This window comes from Marmota marmota, unplaced genomic scaffold (genome assembly GCF_001458135.2).
Source record: "Marmota marmota marmota unplaced genomic scaffold, marMar, whole genome shotgun sequence".
In the NCBI taxonomy this organism is placed as follows: Eukaryota; Metazoa; Chordata; class Mammalia; order Rodentia; family Sciuridae; genus Marmota; species Marmota marmota.
In genome coordinates, this window is record NW_026000253.1 from 647,379 (window position 1) to 669,627 (window position 22,249).

Genomic DNA, 22,249 nt, shown 5'->3' on the forward strand with positions numbered 1-22,249 from the left:
CTACCTTCATCTGTAGTACTGTGTTGCTCACAACTACCTTATCTAGGGCTTCCCTAATTTAGTCAGTAATTTCTTAGAATGTCAATCTTTTACTTATTGTAAGGATCTCTTTCTGTCTTGGACATCAGCTATCCCAAGGACAGTCACTTGAAACCAGAAAATATAAACAAACAGAGACTTATGTGAATGATGAAAGTACAATCTGTGGTTTATTTCATAGAGCCATGTTTCAGGTTAGGCAAGTTCTAACACCCAATCCCATGAACCCCTAATTTTTTATTAATCACAGATACTTAGTGATACCAGAGATGTGTTTCTTTCATTTTTTTAGAAACCTGAAGGCACAAGCTAAGGCTATCAGAATATAAGGAAAGTTTTACCTTTTATTCCCAGCCTGGTCAATTTAACCTTTCAGTGTCCATATTTTTAAAACCAACATTCTGCCAGTTTTGTCATGGGTACTTGTCCCTTTTCTGTACCATTATTTATTAGACCGGAAGTAGTTGATTTAGCTGTCCTACCTTCACCTACAACATCACAATAAGCTGAAAATTTCAAAAGAAATTTAAAAATGCATTTTGATCTATGACATTGTTTCCAATATCAGTGCTGAAAATAGATGAGGTTACATTTTTTTCCCTGTGACATTATTTCCTATCTGATAACGAATCATTAATGCTAGCGGGAAAAAAAGTTCCCATAGACCATGTGATAAATGCACTTCAGTTTTGGATTCCTAATTGTTATCATTTATCTCAGATGCAACCATTAATAGGAGAAATATGCTCTTGTCATATCACAGGTGACTCTCACAATTTGAATAATGTGAATATGCAACTGATGACAAACTGAACTCTGAAAGCAGAAATTCAGCAAGATTTCTGAAAGCAGAAAGCCAGCAAGATTCTCAGTTCTAAAGTCTGCCTGATTAATTGATATGATAAAAAGATTATGGAGTATACTCCAGAAATCTTAGGAAAAACACATAATGCCTTATATGATCACCCTTTTGAGTTGTGATAACTCAGTAGAATTACCACAATTCCACGGATTAAGAAGGAATTTCTCAAAGCCTGTATCCAGGACAACCTGACTCCCAGGGGTTCAGGTGGTCCTGAGAAAATCAATCAAGAGCTGGGAAAGGGCTTAAGAATGAAAGGCAAAGGCTGGGGGTGTGGTTCAGTAGTGGAGCACTTGCTTAGCATTTACCAGGCCCTGGGTTTCATCCCCAGCATTGAAAGAAAGACAGAAAGATTTCCACCTGACCGCTCAAGAGATTTGCTTGGCTCTGAAAGGAGGAAATTGTGAATTCAGGAGAGAATGGGGTCAGCTGAACAATCACATTTTCAATTTGAGTCAAAGTAGAAATAGTAAAGGAAAAAATACTACTACTGGGCTGGGGTAGTGGTTCAGTAGTAGAGAACTTGCCTAGCATGTGTGAAGCACTGGGTTTAACCCTTAGTACCACATAAAAATAAACAAATATGTCCCTCTACAACTAAAAAAAAAAAAAAAAAGCATTAAAAATGCTACTACTACTGTGGCCTAAAGAAATGACTTACCAGGGGATCACCTACTGACAATTGTTGGGCTAAGGTTGGACACTTACTATTTTTTTAAGTTTTTTAGTTGTAGATGGACACAATCCATTTACTTATTTGTTTATTTATTTTTTCATTTATTTTTATGTGGTGCTGAGGATCGAATCCAGGGTCTCACAATTGTGAGGCAAGTGCTCTACCACTGAGCTATAGCCCCAGCCCTGACACCTACTATTTTTAATGAGCTCTCCATTGTGGCCCTTATGCAAACTAGAAATTTGGATTCCCTAAATTAAATGATACACAGCAACAAATTAAAGGCAAATGACCTTGGCAGACTGCTCTGAGAGTTTTCCACAATACTTTGAAAAGAGAAAAGTGTGGAAATTCTCTTGCCAAATTCAAAAGAACCTCTGCCATAACCCTAATTACCATCTATTACCTATTGCATTAAATTAATGTCCTTAATCTGAACTGATTGGTCTTGTGGTATGAGTTGAATACATGAATTTATTTGAGTTTTATGGTTGTACAAGAGCTATAATCATAAGGAATTCATCCCCTATGATTCAGTAAACACCAGGGCTATGAGAATTTTTTTCTTTTATTCCTTTAAAAGGAGCCCACTAACTTATTTTAGTTTTAAAATTCTTGCTTCAAGGAAAAACCCGCAAAAGGGAGATGAGAAGGGGGAGGAAGATCTTTGACTTTAATTTTGCCACCCTCTTTAAAGATTGTTTTCACCTCTTCAAAGGCACTTATACCCATTCCAGGGCTGTAAGGACCATTTTTAATCCCTTATTTTAGGAAGACAAATCATCAATAAATACAATTTTGTAAAGCATCTAGGATAAAAATAATATTCAAGATGTCTTTCAAAATAAGTTAAAAATTAAACTCTACATTGATAATAGATATCAAATTCAGTCACATCCAGGACCGAAGAAAGGAAAACAAAATAAAAATTATTTTCTAACACTTCCCCCAGTATTTCCTAACACTCACGTACCATCCTTTGTCTTACCTCTCGGTGTCTATCCCGGTCTCGAGACTTCTCTCTCACCCAATCAATTGTGTTGAAATCATCATAGGTACCTACACCTGGTATTGGCTCCTCCAAGAAGTCCATGATCCTATTTGAAGAACCTATTCCTCCACCATTGTATGACTTGTTCCCTATATTGAATGGGAAACAGACATTTTACTTCATTTTTAACACCTCTTTTCTCAGCTCCAACAGGTGAGCCTTTAAACTATCAGATGACTACAGTTAGAGTGTGCAATATCCTTACCTGGTAGGTACATCCATCACATTCAGAGGTTTTGTGATCTAGGCCCATTTGATGAGTAACTAAAGGCAGTGTGAATGGAAAGGGACAGATGAGAGCAATAGTACAAAGAGAGTAATAATAGGAGTTGATCTGCAATGAGAAAGGATTTACAGAAAAAACAGGAAGGAGTTTGGAGCAGTGTAGTTACTTCAGTTTATGGAAGACAGACAAAAGGGTCAAAGGTCTTTGCAGACATATCACATCAAGAACTATTTTACAATTATAAGGCAGTAATTCAATCCTATGAGATGGCTTTTGCCTAACCAGGGACTCCAAAGAAAGCATGTAAGCCTCTTCAAGAGTTAAGCTACCTGGAATGTAAAAATTTCCCTTCAATAGGCAGAAGACTTGGATTCCTAATATAAGGGCTCATAGAAACTCTAATATGTCAGAAAGTCGAAGATTTCCAAGTAGAAATTTAGAGAACAGTGCATGGCTCAGTGATAAGATGTCCTTCTCTGATCTTTCAATTAGAAAAATAACACCCATTTGCCCATCTCTCATGGTCCTTTACTTGCTTCACTTTCAGCATTTCCATCACAATTACTTATGTGTATTTTTTATCTTCCTTTCTAGATTAAAAGCTGGTAGTCCTGTATCTGATTCATCATTGCCTTCTCCACAGTGCCTGGCACATTCCTGATACTCAATAAATATCAGCTGAAACAAGATGCATGTATTTGATGGATGGCAGGGACGAGGGAGAAGTATCGAAACAGTTGTACTCACACATGTTTAGTACTGCTTAACGTACTTGTTCAAATTATTTTGGCAGAATCATCTGATGAAACAATATTTAGCTATTAAACACAAAATGTGAAACAGTATTGAGGAATTTATGCAAATTGCACACAGGAAGGAAAAATGCAGAGTAATGCCATCATTTAATGCACCGAGCCAAAGCTCATATTTGCAGCAGGGACAACCTTGGCAGGACAAGGTTTCATCCAAACTGTTTGGTAATGACTTCTTCTGCAGAGAAGGCCCGAGTGGGCCGCCACTGACTCCCTCCCCCCTACTGGCATGCTCACTTTCACTAGAAACTCCTACCAGACAACTTCAGCACGCTCATGGGGTAAGTTTGAATGAATACGCCAAGCTGTATGTGTTTTACCAACTGTAATTCTGCTGAATGTCTAATTCAGCACACTTTACACAAGCAACGTACACATTTGAAAGGAAAAGCTCAGCAGAGTTCATATCATCTGGAGGAAGCGGGTAGGACAGGAGGTGAACAAGTTAATCTTAAAACCCCAAAGCAAAGTCCTTTCCATATCTTCACTGGTACCTGGCTGTAAAATGGATGGCTGCTGAATCACCAGCCCAGCATTTCCTATCATGTCAGTGTCATGCTGATAAAGATGAAAGCTAGTGTGTTGTTTGAGAGTTTGGAGAGGAAAGCCAGCTAGGAAATAAGGGCAGAAAGAGAATAAAGTGCATATGGGGGAGAGGGGGACTAAACTGTTTCAATTCCTAAGTCAAATGCTGACACGAACACAGGACTCCAGACAACCAAAAATTGACTTTTAAAAGCAGCTTAAGGCTTCCCTTGAATTTTCTCTGGCTTGAGAGTTCTTTCAGGAAGAAAAAAAAAGGGGAAAGAAAGAAAGGATTTTGTGAAACTGATTTTTAAAAGCATCTGAAAGCTATCTAATGTTACTCTCTCTCTCTATATATATATATATCAAATGAGTCCCCCAGCTTTAAGGATCTTAAAGCAAAATGAAGATCTGCAACAGCGTCCTGGCAGGAAAGAAAGAATCCTATTACATCACTAGGTAACATGAGCACCACCGCATCATCCTCCTTTGTCGTAGTCGGTCTCCTGTTAGAGACGCAATTGTCAGGCCCCTCGCAAAGGGCAGGCAGTGATTAGAATCCTACTACAGACTGCTTGCGATTCTCCAGATCCCCTGCTCCCGGGGGCATGCTTCAGTCCTGAGTCAGGCTCAAGTCTGCTTACCTTCAATCACAGTTCTCTTTTTTTCTGCCTCAAGGAAGAAATAACCTTGGCAGCCTGCATTTAGTCATTTAGGTTGAGGCGCTTTTACAGAAGGAGCGCCGCTGACTCCCAGGCGCTTCAGAAGGGCACTTGCTGCGTTCTCCGCCTTTCACAGCAACAAACGCCACCTAAAGAGCCACCAGTGCTCCCCAGCGGTCAGAGTGTGATGTCACTGTTGGGATCACGTGACCAGACCCTTGGACCAGCCTTGGAGAAAGGAAGATTTTTAACGGAGCACGGAAGCCTTAAAGATGTAGTCTCATCTAAACCAATGCCATCAAACTTGGGGCAGTCAGGTCAGCTCAGAAAACTGGGGTCCAGACAAAGTTTTATCCTTCAGACCAATCATTTAGCAGAAAGTCCCAAATCATTTACAGTTACAAGGGTCCTAACTAAAAAAAAAAAAAAAAGGAGGGAGGCAACAGAGAAAAGGAGTTTTTAAAATGCACTGGGTAGATATAACATGAATAAAACCTTACAAACTCAATGCTGAGTGGAAGGTTCCAGAAGCAAGGAGCACATAACACTATCAGTCTATACCTGTAAGTTCAAAAACAGGCAAACCTAAAATATATCATTTTAGGATCCATTGATTACATTATAGAGAGAAGGAAGACTATGACAAAATGAAAGACTGGATTTACTCAGAGGAGAAGGTTGCCATCTGGGAGGAGCACATGGTGAGGGTAGGATTTTTGGAATTCTGGTCATTTTTCTTCATACAGGTGGTGGTCACCTGAGTGATTACTTTTAATTACCATTTAAAGTGTACACATGTTTCCTATCTTAGTTGCTATAGACGTATCACGATTAAAGAAAAATGTGAAGCTGGGAGCCATGGCACACTCCTGTAATCCCAGCAATTTGGGAGGCTGAGGCAGGAGGATCACAAGATGGAGACAAGCCTTGGTAACTTAGTGAGACTATGTCTCAAAATTAAAAATAAAATAAAATAAAATTATACAGGCTGGAGTTGTAGTTCAGTGGTAGAGTATCCCTGGGTTCAATCCCCAGTACTGCAAAAAGAAAAGAATAATGTGAAGTCAGGTGCAGTTTTATATATCTATAGTCCTAGCTACTCAAGAGGCTGGGGTAGGAGGATTGCTTTGAGCCCAGGAGTTGGAAGCCAGCCTGGACAGACCTCATTTCAAAATAAAAAGTATTTTGGGGATGGGGTTGCAGCTCAGTGGTAGAGTGTGTGCTCAGTGTGCATGAGGCCTTGGGTTCAATCTCCAACACTACAAAAAGGAAGAAATGATGGAAGGAAAGAAGAAAAACATGGATAAACTAAATTGCATAATTACTTACCATACAAGGTCAGTTCTTTAATAGCACCCAGACACTTTGAAACCTCAGAGTACAATCAATAAAATGAGTTATTTCTTAGTAGTAATACTCTCTTGTCGGGTGTGGTGAGGCACATATAATCCCAGAGACTCAGAAGGCTAAGGCAGGAGGATCACAAATTCAAGGCCAGCCTCAAGAAACTTAGTAAGACCATGTGTCAAAATAAAAGTAAGAATAAAAAGAACTTGGGATGTAGCTCAGTGGTAGAGCACTCCTGGGTTCATTCCTCATTACCACAAAAGGAAAAAAAAAGTAGTAGTGCTTGCCCCAGAAAGCAACATTGACTTTGACACTCATTAATCTCACCTGGGTGAAAGCAGTTACAGCAGCCCTGACAATAAATTCAATACTATATTTCCATTGTTTTAAAGGCTTTCCCTTCCCTGGCCCTATTCAGAAGGCTATTTTTAAGCAGGTCTTAATTAATAGTGCAATAAGGCCAGTCCAGGAAAAGAATAAAATTGCCATCTTAAAACTCCTTAAGTGAATCAAGAGGACAGCCACTGTTAAACATTAACCCAGACACAGTGCGCTCCAATAATCAGACTGTACATGTAGGGCTCTGAAATGTTATTAGTTTCATCAGCTCTTAAGGTCCAATATGACCTGAAATGTTAACACAACAAAACCTTATAAAATGTGAGGCATTGAAGGAAATTTGTATGCTTTCAGTTCATCATAATTTTAACATTTCACTCTCTGGATGAACTAATATAGCATTAATGAGGAAAATTTACATTATTTGGCAATTTATATTAAGTGCCGATGAATTACAAACTGTAAAATAAATAAACAGTCATCTATGGCCCAAGTGTGACTGTCTTATACAATTAAAATTTCAGAAAACTAGGTATATTTTATTCAAAGAGGATTACATGCCCAACCTCATAAGCTCCTTCAAAGTCACTCTTTATTAAATAGGATTTTATCTGTAATATCTGAAGACCTCTGCAGAATCTACTCACATTATTTAATAAGAGTTATCTTGTTGGATTATTTCACATTTCAGCAGATACAGTACTAGCAACCAATGTAGCAAAAGAACTCTATTTTGGGGGTACTCAAAAATACATAGTTCTATAGATTATACAGCTGGGCCCACGTTAATACCTTTTACTGAAATTTCTGGTGTTTTTCAAATGTTCTATCAGTGACTCTAAGGAAAGGACTTTTAAAAAAATCTCATATAAGGTTGTTTTCTTTAAGTAGGAGAAAGCTAGTAGGTATGATGCAGTGTTCATGCTAAAATGAGATTTACTTACACTTAGGAATAAGAAATGAAGCAGAAGTATTCAGAGTCTGACATGCTATATTTCTTTCATTTTTTTCTGTCTCCATTCCCTACTCTGCCAAATTTGTAATCTTTAACATATGTTCATTTTACAGACTGCTCAGTGTAGAACAATTGCTGTTTTTTATCTTTTGCAGTACTGGGGTTTGAACCCAGGAATGGTTATCTCCAGTCCTTTTTATTTTGAGACAAGGTCTCACTAAGTTGCAGAAGCTAGCCTCACATTTGTGATCCTCCTGCCTCAGCCTCCCGAGACACTGGAATTACAGGTATGTGTCACCATGCCTGGTGGACAATGGTTTTATTATGAAATTAAGACAAAATGTTTGCCAATTTTAATGCAGTTTATGACAAATACCCAAAAGTTAATATTTTGGGGCATGCAGACTTATCTTTTTGGAATGCAGATTTGAATAGATCATTTCCTGGTTTCTAAGTTGTTGGAGGCTCCTACAACAATGTCTTGAAAATATGTTCAGCAGCAGAACATTTAATGAGAATTTGGCACATGTGTGGACCAAGGATTTAAAAATATTCATAGTAATTTTTAGAGTAGGAAAACTAAATATTTTAAATGTATAATGATGATGATGATGATAATGACACTACTACTCTTTTAGGTTTCATCAATGAGAGAGATTAAATGGTTTGTTCTATTTAACCAAGGTGGTCGTGTCTGACTTTGTGGGTGGAGGGGTTTGAAACCAGGGGCTCTTCATCACTGTGCTACATCACCAGCCCTTTTTTTTAAATTTTGAGTTGGAGTTTTTTGTTTGTTTGCTTGGTTGGTTTTGGTACCAGGGAGTGAACTTAGGGGTGCTTAACCACTGAGAAACATTCCTAGACCTTTGCATATTTTATTTAGAGACAGTGTCTCACTAAGTTGCTGAGGTTGGCTTTGAACTCACAACCCTCCTGCATCAGCCTCCCCAGTTGCTGGGATTATACGCATCTGTGACTGTGTCTGGCCCATATGTGATTTGATTACAAATAACTTAAGCCATTAATCATATTCCACATCTGGTTAGTTTCTTTTGTTAGCATTTTTAAAAATTTAATAGCAAGAATAACTTCATAAAACTAAGCAGTCAAGAATGGCAGCAAGGGGCTGGGGTTGTAGCTCAGTGGTAGAGCACTTGCCTACCACATGTGAAGCACTAGGTTCAATCCTCAGCACCACATAAAAATAAATAAATAAAGGAATTATGTCCACCTACAACTACAAAAAATTTTTAAAACAATAAAATTTTTGAAAAAAAGAATGGCAGCAGGACCAAATAATGAGGTACAGACAAAGCAACAAAATGCAAAATGCTTTTCAAAATACAGTGTTTAAAGAGGTAAGCTTCTTGTATGTACATGTACTGGCAAGAAAAACAGAGTAAAATTAAACAATGAGCCTAAATGTCAGATTGGACTCCAGTTTCTCTTCAGATCACATAAATCTTTTCCTCTTTTACCCTCACATTGGGGTATTTAGGTGAGTCTAGATTTTTGCCTCTGATAGGAAAAAGAGTAAAACTTATGTCAAGTTTTGAAGGCACAGTGAATGTTATAGGTAAAATAGTTTAATGCTTTTACAGGAAAATAATTCAAGTTAAAGTACAATTAGATCTTAAATTGAATGATAGAAGAAAAGCCCCCTAAGGGCTAATTTGCCTTAGCTGAGTCCAGGGAAAGCATACAGTAAACTATTCAGAAAAGAGTCAATATTGAAACAGTCTTCCCCGTAGGTTATACTTAGGTTTAAAGACTTTTTAACAATGGGTCTTTAGAAGCACACTGCTTGAATGAGAAGGCATATAAATGAATGCATTTAACCTATTTCTTATTATGGAAACCACTTTCTAATTTTTTTTCTAAAAAGTCACCTGATGCTTAAGGCTAGAAACACTCCTTAAAATACATGAAAACAAATTCTGATTTGAGAATAATGTTTACTTCATTCCCTAACTAAGAAGCCATTAGAAATTTACCTGGGGGCTGAATAGTAACTGATTAAGTGAACTAGTTAAACACTAACAAAGACACAAGGAGAAAAAGTAGAAAAGGAAACCTCAGCATAGATCTTGAAGTACTGGCTTTGGTAAGATCACACTTGTTGGGAGGGCTTAATTGTTGACAATAGCCTAGAGAAAGAAATGAGCACTCAAAGAAATGGGGTTGAGGTATTGGTATGTGTCACAGGACTTCAAATGGTCCCTTTCAAAATGTATTTCAGTTTCCCAGGGATATACTGTATTTTTTCATGGCTGGAACAACGACCACATCAACAAAAAAAATCAACATGATGCCTAGCACACATCAGCAGATATCCATCCTGTGGTCATTTAAATTTTGCCTCCATATAACAGCAAACACTAAGAATCTATTATGTGTCACTTATCTCCTCCATACTGGCACACCCTACTTCCCATTCTTGGACTGCTTTGACCATTCTAAGATCTCCCAATAAGTCATAAGCTTTCACATTTCATTTCACCTACACATTTGAGAAAATATTACAGCTAAAACACTAAAATTAATCAACATTTGTGAGACCCTTCTATCTTGTCATTTATGCCTCTATCTTGCTTTCAATCTTGCTTATCCAAATCCAGTCACCAAAAAGCAAATATTAGTGGAGTAGCTCTCCCAACTAAACCTTGGATAGTACTGCTGGACCATATTATTATTTTTATTATTACTACTACCAATATTATTACTACTATTATTCAGGGCCTCATATAAGTTAGGTATTCTACCACTGAGCTACATCCCCAGTCTTTTCTATTTTTTGAGGTAGGCCTTGCTAAATTGCAGAGGCTCACCTTGAATTTGTAGTCCTCCTGCCTCAGCCTGCCCAATTGCTGGGATTACAAGTGTGTGCTCCTATACCCAGACACATTATGGTTTTTAAAAATATTTTTTTTTCTTAGTTGTAGGTGATCACAATACCTTTATTTTATTTATTTATTTTTATGTGGTGCTGATGATCAAACCCAGGGGCTCACACATGCTAGGTGAGCGCTCATACCACTGAGCCACAACCCCAGCCCCTTGTTTTTGTTTTTGATACCAAAGATTGAAACCCAGGGACACTTAACCAATGAGTCACATCCCAAGCCCATTTTATTTTTTATTTTGAGACAGGGTCTTACTAAGTTGCTGAGATTACACATGTGCACTAATGCACCTGGCCCACATTGTGTTTTAATGTACTATTTTAGTTTGACCCTGGAAAACTTATTCAGGGAGACTCTTCTATTGGTATGCATTCATATGACATACTGGCCATTAAATACTGAAATACCTCTGTAGCCATAGATAAATAAGCTCTTTCCTGAGGACCCCCCTCTCCACCTCTACTATTCCTTAGAAACTCCTGAATTTTTCCTGGATCCAGCAGCTAAAACCCCAGGAGGCCCCAGGATTCATTCCCAGTGCTGTCTGACATTCAGTCTGATAGATCAGTGTCCTGTGTTGATTTGAATATCACCTCTGCCCTCCTCTCATTTAGGGAACCACTGCTTTTGTTCTTGCTCACAGCAGGTTTAAACTTGCAAGTTTTAACCTAAGTGTCTAAGACACCAGAAGGACAAGGAAGAAGTAACTCTTTACTAACTCTGCTGAGAGCTAGACAATACAAGGGTTGCTGGGGAAAATTGGTAATGGAACTGTAAAAACTGCAACAAACCTATGGTATATAGTATTGACATTATTTCCAAGAGTTAAGAAAACAGGAAGATGAGGCATAGAAGAAAGAGACAGGGGAAACTAAAAGCAAGCATGAATCTAGACTCTATACCAACTCTGGCTCCTAATTTCCAGTTGGACACAGTCCTATCCCTCCTGGGTTGTAGGCATTTGCTTGAGGGTCTATGTCTTTTATACTTCCCACTCCCGGCATCTGCTACAATCTGGAAGTTCCCAACCTGCTACACCAGTACAGCCAGGGTGCTAATTAGCAGAGTTAGGACAAACAGCATGAGGATTTTTGGCTTGGCATCTGCAGGATCCCACTGAACAGAAAGACACATAAATCAATGTAGAATTGGAAGTAAATGGGCTAGATTTGTCAAAGGTGCACAGAGGGCTGTCCATATAAAGAAAACAGGTCTGTGCTCTATTATTTGCTCCTCATTCATTCCTTCCCAAACTGACATGTTTGGAGGGCTGACAAAGGGATGCAGATTGTGATGGACAGTGAGCCCAGAAACGTACATTACATGCTATAGTGTTGGGAAATTCTTCAGGTAGCTTGATTTTTTATAAAGATACATAATTACTTTTTAGAAGCAGTAATACTCTCATTTTTTTCTATATTAAGCCTACAATGGTTTCTCTTTATTAATATCCAAAAAGAAGTCCCCACAAGAGAGTAGCAATTATTCTCTAATGGCGGAAAATACTTCCAACAGAGGAAATACCAATCAGGAGACTTTTCTCAAATCACTGAGAAGACTCTGATGTCATAGACAGAAAAGAAAAATGAATGGTTAGAACAAAGCACATATCTCATCTGGAAATTAGCCTTAAAGAAATAGTTACACTTTTTCACACCAATATGTATATGTTATTCAATGCAGTGCTGTTTGTATTAACGAAAACCTAGTATTAGTTTGTATTAATAAAATACTTGGAAACAATGAAAGTGTTCAATAATAGGGGACTAGTGCAAGGAAAGAAGCAGACAGATGTGTACTGAAATAAAAAAAAATATCCCTGACATATTGCACGTGAAAAAAGCAAGTAAAAATCATAATTAGGGCTGTGGTTATAGGTCAGTGGTTGCCTAGCATTAGTGAGGCACTTGCCTAGCATGAGTGAAGCACTAGGTTCAATTCTCAGCACCACATAAAAAACAAATAAATAAAAATAAAGGTTAAAACTTAAAACAATCATAATTAAAATATGTTTTTATGTGTATCTGTTTGTGACTGGATGGAGAAACAATTGAAAGGAACATACTGATTTCTTTTCAGCAGTTGGGTTTAGAGTGGAGACTTCCACATCTTATATACATGGGTGCTATTTGAATCTTTTATAGTGAGGTGCATTTATGTGTTATGTAAGTTTTTTTGCGTGGTGCTAGGATTGGATCTAGGGCTTCACGCATGCTAGATAAAGATTCCACTACTTAGCTACACATCCAGGTCCCCCCAGTGTAAGTGATTTTGAAAAGAAAAATAACTCAGAACAGTAGAGACAAGACATGCAGAGCAGTCCTATATTTTGGGCAGCAGACCACTGTGATATTTAGGAACAGATACATGATAGTTTCTGTTGAATACTAGGAGGAAAGCCTAGTTTGTAAATGAGAGTTAATGGAAAAAAGCCTTTGTGATTGGAGGGACCTATTTTTCTAGCAATGAGAAGATATGAATTCTAATCCCATCTCCACAGCTCACTACTTTGTTACCTTGGGCAACTTCTTTAATCTTGCTGAATTTACAGGTTTTTCATCTATAAAATGGAGGGATATGAGCAAGTATGATTTTTAAGGTCCCTTCTAACTTCATGCTTTATTATTTGAACAATGAATCTTGATATGATCACTCATGTACTGTATGGAATGATTTCTGTGAAGACCTTATCTCTGAGGAATTCTGAATGGTATTGTAATTGCATAGTTATCTGAGAACACTCTTCAGGCAAGATCATAAAATGGTGCTACCAATCCTTAGAAGAGAGGTAAGATTCAGTTTGTCAGTCAAATACAGGAGAATCTAGTAGTTTCCTGGGACCCAACATTTCTGGCAAATGGTTAACTAGGGCTACACCAACATGGTTAAATTATCTCTGATAGCCACAGACCCTGGAACATGCAAGCCACGTCCCTGAAGCATTACCACAACTCCTCTACCACATGGCATAAATTGGAACACGGTGGGGTGGAAAATAATCCACTCATGAATTATAGTACTACCAAATGCCCTTAAAAATATTATATTTCTATCAAGAGTAGACCAAAGTGTTTCACTGATTGGGAAATAAATGGAGGGACTGGGGTTGTGGCTCAGCAGCAGAGCACTCACCTAGCATGTGCGAGGCACTGGGCTCAATCCTTAGCACCAAATAAAAATAAATAAAATAAAGGTATTGTGTCCAACTACAACTAAAAATATATATATATTAAAAAATAAAAATAAATGGAAAGCTTTCTGACTCAGTCCTACAAGTAAACAGCTTAAAATTTATCATGCTCATCCTTAGAAGAAAAGATTAGACAAACCGAAAAATCAGTGACTTTTTCCTGGACCCATCAGAGAAATGTGGTTTGCAAAATAAACAATCAACCCAACATCTGAAGATATAGACTTATCCAAAGAGACACAGAGACACAGCTGAGATCTGCTTACCTTTTGAAAAGGCTGGAGCCATAACTTGGGTAGAAAAGCTTAAATGGCAACTTGGACGAACTGCTGAAGGCTGTGTATAGACCAATGTGAGTCTAAGAAACTTCTGGGATCCACGGTCTCGGGGGATTGTCTAAGACCAAACCTCTACTTCCAGGAACCTGACCAAGTTCTCACAGTGAAGGTCCAAGAAAAAATCCCCTCTTCATTCTTCTAGGGGAGGAGAATAATCCTCATTGTGAAATATGCCCCAGGGCAAAATACTTGGCCTGAGTCTTATCCCAACTGGGGTAAGGGCATTCCTCCTAACTCCAGCTCCTTCTAGCTTTCTAGTTTCACCTAAGGGGGAACATAACAAGGGACAGGGTTTCAGGTAAATAGATAGATTGCAAATGATAACAGGGAATGGAATGGAAAGCAGGGAGAACAAAAAGCTAAATATCACAGGTGAAAAACTTGTGAAGGTCACAGCTATAAGAGAGTCCCAATAAAACAATGAGAATTAATCAGAAGATTACAGAACTGCTTCCTCACCCACACTTTACCACCATACCAAAGGACTCTAATATAATAATAGTAAATTACAGTTGAAAGAATTCAAAACAGAGAATCTCTAGAGGAAATGTACTTAGGGAAACTCAAAATCAAGAAGGGTGATGAAAATAAGAACAATATAGAAATCTGGCCTGACACCTAGTTATACCATACAGTAAATATGACCCAAGTCATAGGCAGTTTGCCATAAATCCTAACACAATGAAATTAAAATAAAAACTAGTAATGGAAAAAAATGCTGGGCCAGGAACTGGTGACACACACATGTAATCTCAGTGACTCAGGAGGCTGAAGCAGGAGGATCACAAATTCAAGGCCAGCCTTGGAGACTTAGTGAGGCCATCTCACAAAATAAAAAAAATAAAAAATAAAACAAGCTGGGGATGTGATTCAGTTGATAAGTGCTCCTTAGTTCAATCCCAAGTACCAAAAAATAAAATAAAGAAAGCTAGAAAATCCCTAAAGACCTGGAAATTATAAATAACCTATGAAAATTCCAAATAACCTATTGGCAAAAAATGGAAAATTTTTTAAATATTTTGAAGTGAATGAAAACACAATATCCAAAATTTGTGGAATGCATGAAAAGCAATGCTTATAGAGAAATTTATAGCATTTAATATTAGAAAAGAAGGCAGACTTAAATTAAAGCCTAAACTTCTACCTGACAAAGTCAGTTTCTCTGGCAAGTGCTTCTGAACACTTAAGGAAAAAAATAATACCAATTTTTCACAATATCTTCCAGAAAATAGTAATATAATGATATCAATTAACACCAGAAATATTTGGGAACACTTCCTGACTTACTCACGAGGCCATTACTCTATATGAAAACCAAATAAAGATATTACAAAAAAGGAAAACTACAGGAACTGGAGATGTAGCTCAGTGGTACAGCACTTGCCTAGCATGTGCAAGGTTTTACAGAATCCACTGTAAAAAGAATGAAAAGGTAAAAAGAACGAAAAGGTAAGCCATGGGCTTGAAAAATATATTTGATAAAGGACTGGTATTCAAAATACAAAGAAGTCTTAAAATTCATCAGTCAGAAAGCAACCTAAATTTTAAAATGGGCAAAAGACCTAAATCTTATCAAAGAAAAAATATACGTATGGCAAATGGTAAATGAAAAAAAGTAATCACCACCATTTGTTACTAGAGGAATGCAAATTAAAACAATAATGAGATACCACACGATTAGAATGGTCAAAATCTAAAACAATGCCAGTTTTGAGGAACTTACATTCTTTGTTGCTATGAACACAAAATGATATAGCCTGGAACTCAGCAAGACCCTGTCTCAAAATAAAAAATAACAAAGAGCTAGGGATGTGGCTCAGTGGTTGAGCACCCTTGGGTTCAATCCCTGGTACTTAAAAAAAAAATGAGCTAACAATCCACACAAAGACATCCGTGGATTTATTTATTTATTTAGGTATTGGGGATTGAAATCCAGGAGTGCTTTAAAACTGAGCTACATCCACAGCCTTTATTTTTCTTTTAATTTTGAGACAAGGTCTCACTAAGCTCCTTAGGGCCTTAGTAAAGTGCTGAGGCTGGCCTTAAACTTTCAATCCTCCTGTCTTGGCCTCTGGGATTACAGGAATACACTATTGTATCCCACAACATTTGTGAATTTAAATGTATATTGCTAAGTGAAAGAAGCTGGTATGAAAAAGTTACAGACCATATGATCTCACATATGTGACATTCTGGAAAAAGCAAATTCATGGAGATAATAAAGCAGATTGGTGGTTTCTGGGAGCTTGCAAGGGTGAGGTAAAGCATAGATGTTTTTCAGGGTAGTGAAAATATTCTTCATGCCACTGTAATAGTGGATACATATCACTCTGCATTTGTCAAAATCCATAGAAATTCACAGTACAGAGTCAACTTTAATGTATGCAAATTAAAAAATCATTTAGGAGTTTAGGATCCCAGGGTGGAATGTGGAATGTGACAAAAGAATATCTGTATCATAGATTAATGAAACAGCCTCACTGAAGGGGATAAGAGGAGAAGGTGCTAAACCAAGTAACTAGAAAGGAATCTGAGAGCAAAGGCAAAAAGAACTGTGCATAAAAACTACACTCTTTGGGCTGCGGCTGTAGCTCAGTAGCAAAGCACTTGCCTAGTACATGTGAGGCACTGGGTTTGATCCTCAGCACCACATAAAAATTAACAAATAAAATAAAGGCATTCTGTCCATCTACAACTACAAAAAAAAATTTAAAAAACTGCATTCTAGTAGATAAAGTTGTCTCTCATAGAGGGTACTGGTCAACAATTCCAAAACCAGTATACATGTATACTAGTCATGAACTAATGGATGATGGATGATAGGAGCCAGGTTTCTCTTTGTTCCAGAGGAAGGTAACACAGATAAGTAAGTGGGGGCGGGGAGGCTAAGATGATCCATGTAGTGATGGGTTAGAATTAGAATCAGTTTAAGTTTTTAGCTTAATTTAGACTCAAGTTTTCCTTACATTTCATGCTTAGCTTTAGACTCAAGTGGATGGATGGATGGATAGATACATACATACATTCACACACACACACACACACACACACACATACATACACACACAATGGGGTATTTATTTATGGTGCTGGGTGATTGAACTCAGGGTCCTACATATGCTAAGCAAGCATCTGAGCTGTATCACCAGCCCACATGCTTTTGTGTGTCTGCATACACACATATATTTCCTTAGTTGGCTAAGAGGCCTAGTAGCAAGAATGTCTTCATAGAAATGAGCAAATATACTGCCCATTGCTTGGTTCCATAATATTTTCTTTTCTTCACCTTTCTTTGTGTTTTTTTAATTATTAGTTGTTCAAAACATTACAAAGCTCTTGACATCTCATATTTCATACATTTGATTCAAGCGGATTATGCCATAATATTTTCTAAATAAAGGAACCAGAGCTCCTTGGAGAGATGCTTGATTCTAGTATTGGAGCAGGAAATATATAACACAGGTCTGGAGCATATTGTAGTGTCCAAAAGTAAGGGAATGATTTAAAAAAAAATACACACACAATAATAGGGGTTTATCAAAGGGAAACAGAGACAACTAAAAGAGCTCCCAATGGCCCAAGCTGGAATAATTTGAGCAACAACATAAAGTAGAAATGAATTACAACCCAAAGTATAAAGTAAATGAATCCATAATGATATAAATGATTGACTAAATAAATGAATGGAAGAAAACAGACAAATCTTAATCCTAAATAATTTCTGTAGATGTTTTACCTTCAAAGAGGTGAAGAACTTAAGTGTGGACTACACAGTGACTTCCTTCCAATGAGTATAGTATGGAATGGTGGAAAAAAGAATAGTTTCACAGTAGAGAAACCTGACAAGCAATCAATCATCGAGGCCATCGAGGTTACCATCAACAGCAGTAAATCATGTTGACAGGATGGACCTTTGATATGATGTGCTGAGAACGGCACTTGACCTCAGTGGTCTCCCTCCTCAAAACCTATAATCCAGTCTAATCATGAGAAAAACATCACATAAATTCCAACTAAGGGACATTCTACAAAATACCTGAGCAGTGCTCAAAATCCTTAAGGTCACCCAAAAAGAGGCAAGTCTGAGAATGTGCACAAGACACGATATATTCTATGTAATGTGAAATTCTGGATGAGACATTAAATAATCACTAAGTAAATCTGAATAAAATATGTACTTTAGTTAATTAAAAATAGAAATAAATAAAAGGGTGAAACATTAGAGGACATCAATTCTAAAAGCTCCCCATATCCCTGTGAAGTAACCACAAGCCTACAGACACCATCATAGATATCATTTTAAAGATTTAGCATCTGGCCCCACAGAGGTTTAGAAATGGGACACATTTTTTTAAGCTTAAAAAGTAGCAGTTAACTGCCACCCTCCCAGACTAAGTGTCCAGGGGAGTTACAGAATTATGAGGATGATGGATTTTGAAGTACCTTTTCTTCTCCTCCACACACAATCCACACCATTGCTTTAGTTGGGCAGCTCAGGGGAAGCCTAAATGAGGTTAGAATGGTAGGTTTCTCCATGAGCTGGAGTCCAAGATGTTTTCCGTTTCTCTCTGGAGGAAAATTATGACTTTTCTACAACATAGCAGAACAAACAGAACTTTTTCACAAGTTACTTGATGGAATTCAAGTTCCATCATGTTTTCATTGACTATTTATTTCATTCAACTGCTATGATTCTTGTTCTGCTCTGGGACATTGGGAGGTTATGCTGAGTCTCGACAGGTGTTATGTGGGAACACACCCTACCTCATAATATGCTTCAGCTTTGAAGTTATCCCTGACCCATTTCTATTTTATTCCCCACGTCTAATCGGTCATATCAATTTCCCCTGTGAAATTTCTCCAGAACCTATTATTCCTTCCTCTTCATTCCTTTGTCTTCATTCAGGCCTTTTGATCTTTTCCCTAGATTTTTAAAATAACAACAGCTTTACTGATCTCCCACTCACTGACACTTCCTCTCAATCCATCCTCTATACTGCCAATTCTCAAAAACTCAAATCTGATCATGGCATTCCTCTGATTTTAAATCATTTGAAGTGACTTGGTTACAAGATCCCAAAGCACACACAATCTGACCCCACCTAGATTTCTAGCTAGCTATCCAGCCTATCCCCTGCTGCCCTCCCTTCTGCTCCAAGGGCCACCATCCTCCACACCCAGGAACCTTAGACCTCAGACAGGCAGAGTCTGTGTTTCTGGAATTCAAAAGGCATTCTCACGCTGCTGCACCTCTACGTGTGTTGCTCTCTCTGCCAGGAATGTCTCCTCGTGCAAATAGTTAATGCATTCTGGGTAGAAAGACAAGAAAGTGAGGGAAAGCAGGGAATGGGAGAGCACTACTAGAATAACACAGTGCTGGGCTCATGTCTGGGTCCTCCATAAATACTAAATGAATGAATGAATGCAGTGCTGACCATGAGGTCTAGATTGCAGAGGCAGGGAGTGAGAACAGATGGACGATGAGAACAGCTCTGAATGTTTCCCTTTTTCTATTTTCCTCCCCCTCTGCTTCTTTCAGATCTCTGTGTTTATGTTTCTTCTAATTTACTGACTACTATAACACTACCTCAGATGCATTTAGCCATGCCATGCATAATTTATTTATTCATTCCCCATAAATCAATTCCTCTAGCCATCTGGAAAACAAGAACCACTTTTACTGCCTTTCAAGCTCCTTCCAACTAATCCTTTTAGTACGTGCTATTGTGCCTGCTACAAAATGTAGTATTTTATGCACAGTTTTACCGTCACGTATCAAGGACGTTGTGACCATTTTTCTGTTGGTACTGTCTATTAGGAAACCCCATGTGAAAACATTAAATAAAGTAAGAATGATTTGAAAGCAAAGCAAGAAAACTGCATTACTAGAGATTATAGTAAGTGGACTGATTTCTGCATGTGGCTCATAGAAAGCAGCCACATTATTTTATGGTCAGACTTTGAAAACCACAAGCAGTAATTCTCCTATAAAAGCTAGTGAAGAAGGATGAAGGAATTCTCATGTAAAAGCCCAATCTATAATCACAGGCAATGTGAAAAAAGAATCTTAATCTGCCTCGGTTTTCTACTCTATGAAATGGGAATAATGAACTGTCGCTTGCCCCAATCATCACTGAGACCAACACGAACACACAATGTACTTTGGTGATATGGATTCTATGAGACCATTTTCTATTAGAAGCAACCATGATAACTAGGTAGGCCAAACTGGCTTAGCCAGATAGAGCCATGATTGCTATTATAACTGACCCACTATGGATACTAAATGCATGTAAGTGCAAGTGATGTGCAAACACAGTTTTCTTTTGTAGAAGTAGGCAGATATGAAAAATCATTAAACACTAAACCATGAGTATCTCCCTTTTGTGAACTTTAAATTCAGGGTTGTCACCTGCTGGCACTTTCCTGAGTTATCTCTTGTAGGCAAACTTCTGTTCTAGGTAAACTTCTATTCATCCTTTTTAACCTGTGGTTTTTATACTGAAAGGCTCACCCAAATTCATTGCTTCCTCAGAAAGAGGCATCCATTACTTAAATGTTATTCCTAAGTTATTATCTATTGCCATGCAGTTTATTTCCATCCTAGTACTTATCACACTGAGTAATTTACTATGTAATTTGTCTACAATTGGCCCTATGTATTCAAAGGTTTCCACATCTGTGGAAATCAGCTGAAGATTGAAAATATTTTTAATAAACTGTATCTTTACTAAATATGTACACTATTTTGTCATTGTTCTCTAAAAAACACTACAAGTATTTTATAGCATTTATTTTTTGTGGTGTTTTTTCGTTTTTGTTTTCTTGTGCTGCTGGGAATTGAACTCAGGGCCTTGTGCATGTGAGGCAAGCACTCTACCAACTGAACTATTTCCCCAGCCCTAGCATTTACTTTTTACCAGGTATGATAAGTAATCTAGAGATGATTTGAAAAACGAAGGAGGAGGGCTGTGGTTGTGGCTCAGGGGTAAAGTACTTGCCTAGCACATGTGAGGCACTAGGTTAAATCCTCAGCACCACATACAAATAAATAAATAAAATAAAGGTATTGTGTCCATTTACAACTAAAAATATTTTTTAAAAAAAGAATACAGGAGAATATGTATATGTTCTATATAAACATTATGCCATTTTATCTAAGGGACTTGAGAATCCACAAATTTGGAGTCTGAGGACGTCCTGAAACCAATACCCCCTCTGATACCAAGGGACAACTGTATTTACTCATTTATTATCTTCTCTCACAAGATCTAAGTTCAGATCAATATCTGTCTCAGTTCCACCACTGTATCCACAGTATCTACAATAGTGTTTCACTCACAGTAGGTGCTCAAAAAACTATTTATTAAATAAATAGATGAAGGAGCTTTGTCCTTGCAGTGATAATAAGTTAAGGTTAATTAAAAAAATTTTTTTTTCAGTACCAGGGATTGAAACCCAGGGTGCACTACCACTGAGCAACATCTCCAGACCTTGTTTATTATTTTAGAACAAAGTCTTGCTAACTTGTCCAGTCTGGCCTCAAACTTGCAATCCTCCTGCCTCAATCTCCTGAGTTGCTGGGAACTTAGGTATGCACTACCATGTTCAGCTAATTCAACTTCTTAGCATGACATGCAAGATTCTGACTTAGTTATTTGAGCTTACATTCTGTCTTTTTATACCTCTGTATCTTATGCTTATTGATATCTTTCTGCAAAACCTTACTTTTTGTCTGGCATGTTCTCCTTCCTACAAAACAGCTAATCTTTCAAGTACCTGCTCCAATATACCCTTTTTTGTGAAATTTCTGAACCACTGTAGGTACACAGACACACACAAGACATAATTTATAGAACTTATGCTATAGAATTATAGCAGTAAATAATAATGTAACAATGATATTTAAATTGTTTGAGATAGTATCTCACTATACAGCCCAGCTGGCCTCAGATTCCTGAGCTCAAGTGAAACTCCTGCCTCAACCTCCCTTGTATGGGAACTACAGGAGTGCAACATCATGCCTGGATGATCCTTTATATTTAACTTTATGAGCATTTAACTCTATGCCACATACAGTTATAAGTACTTTATAGGTATTATCTCATTTAATCCTAAAACAACCCTAAGAGGTAGGTACTATCATAAGTACTTTGTGTGGCTGTTTAGCTAGCTAGAATTAATTTAATGAAGATAAGGATGGTGTCAAAGCCCTGCTAATTCCCAGAACCTAAAGTGTCTACAAAGTTGCATGCCCTTAAAACAAATTTGCTAAGTAATGAATTCTGACAGTACTTCTTTGTCTTCTGTCTTTGAGAATAGCA

At 37.6% G+C, this 22,249-nt stretch overlaps 1 protein-coding gene across 3 annotated transcripts in view; it reads right to left on the reverse strand.

Annotated features, from left to right (window-relative positions):
• The window catches only part of Clcn5 (chloride voltage-gated channel 5), a 46,163-nt gene that overhangs the window by 21,957 nt on the left and 1,957 nt on the right, over window positions 1-22,249 (reverse strand). The window contains exons 1-2 of one of the 3 annotated variants that reach the window (XM_048796635.1): window positions 13,854-14,164; window positions 2,566-2,717 (exon numbers count right to left, since the gene is read on the reverse strand). In XM_048796635.1, the coding sequence (XP_048652592.1) occupies window positions 2,566-2,717; window positions 13,854-13,875 (174 nt within the window). In that variant the 5' untranslated portion in view covers window positions 13,876-14,164. Of the gene's footprint in view, window positions 1-2,565; window positions 2,718-4,835; window positions 5,167-13,853; window positions 14,165-22,249 lie in introns of those variants that run through there. The other 2 variants (XM_015506504.2, XM_048796634.1) reach the window with 2 other exon arrangements.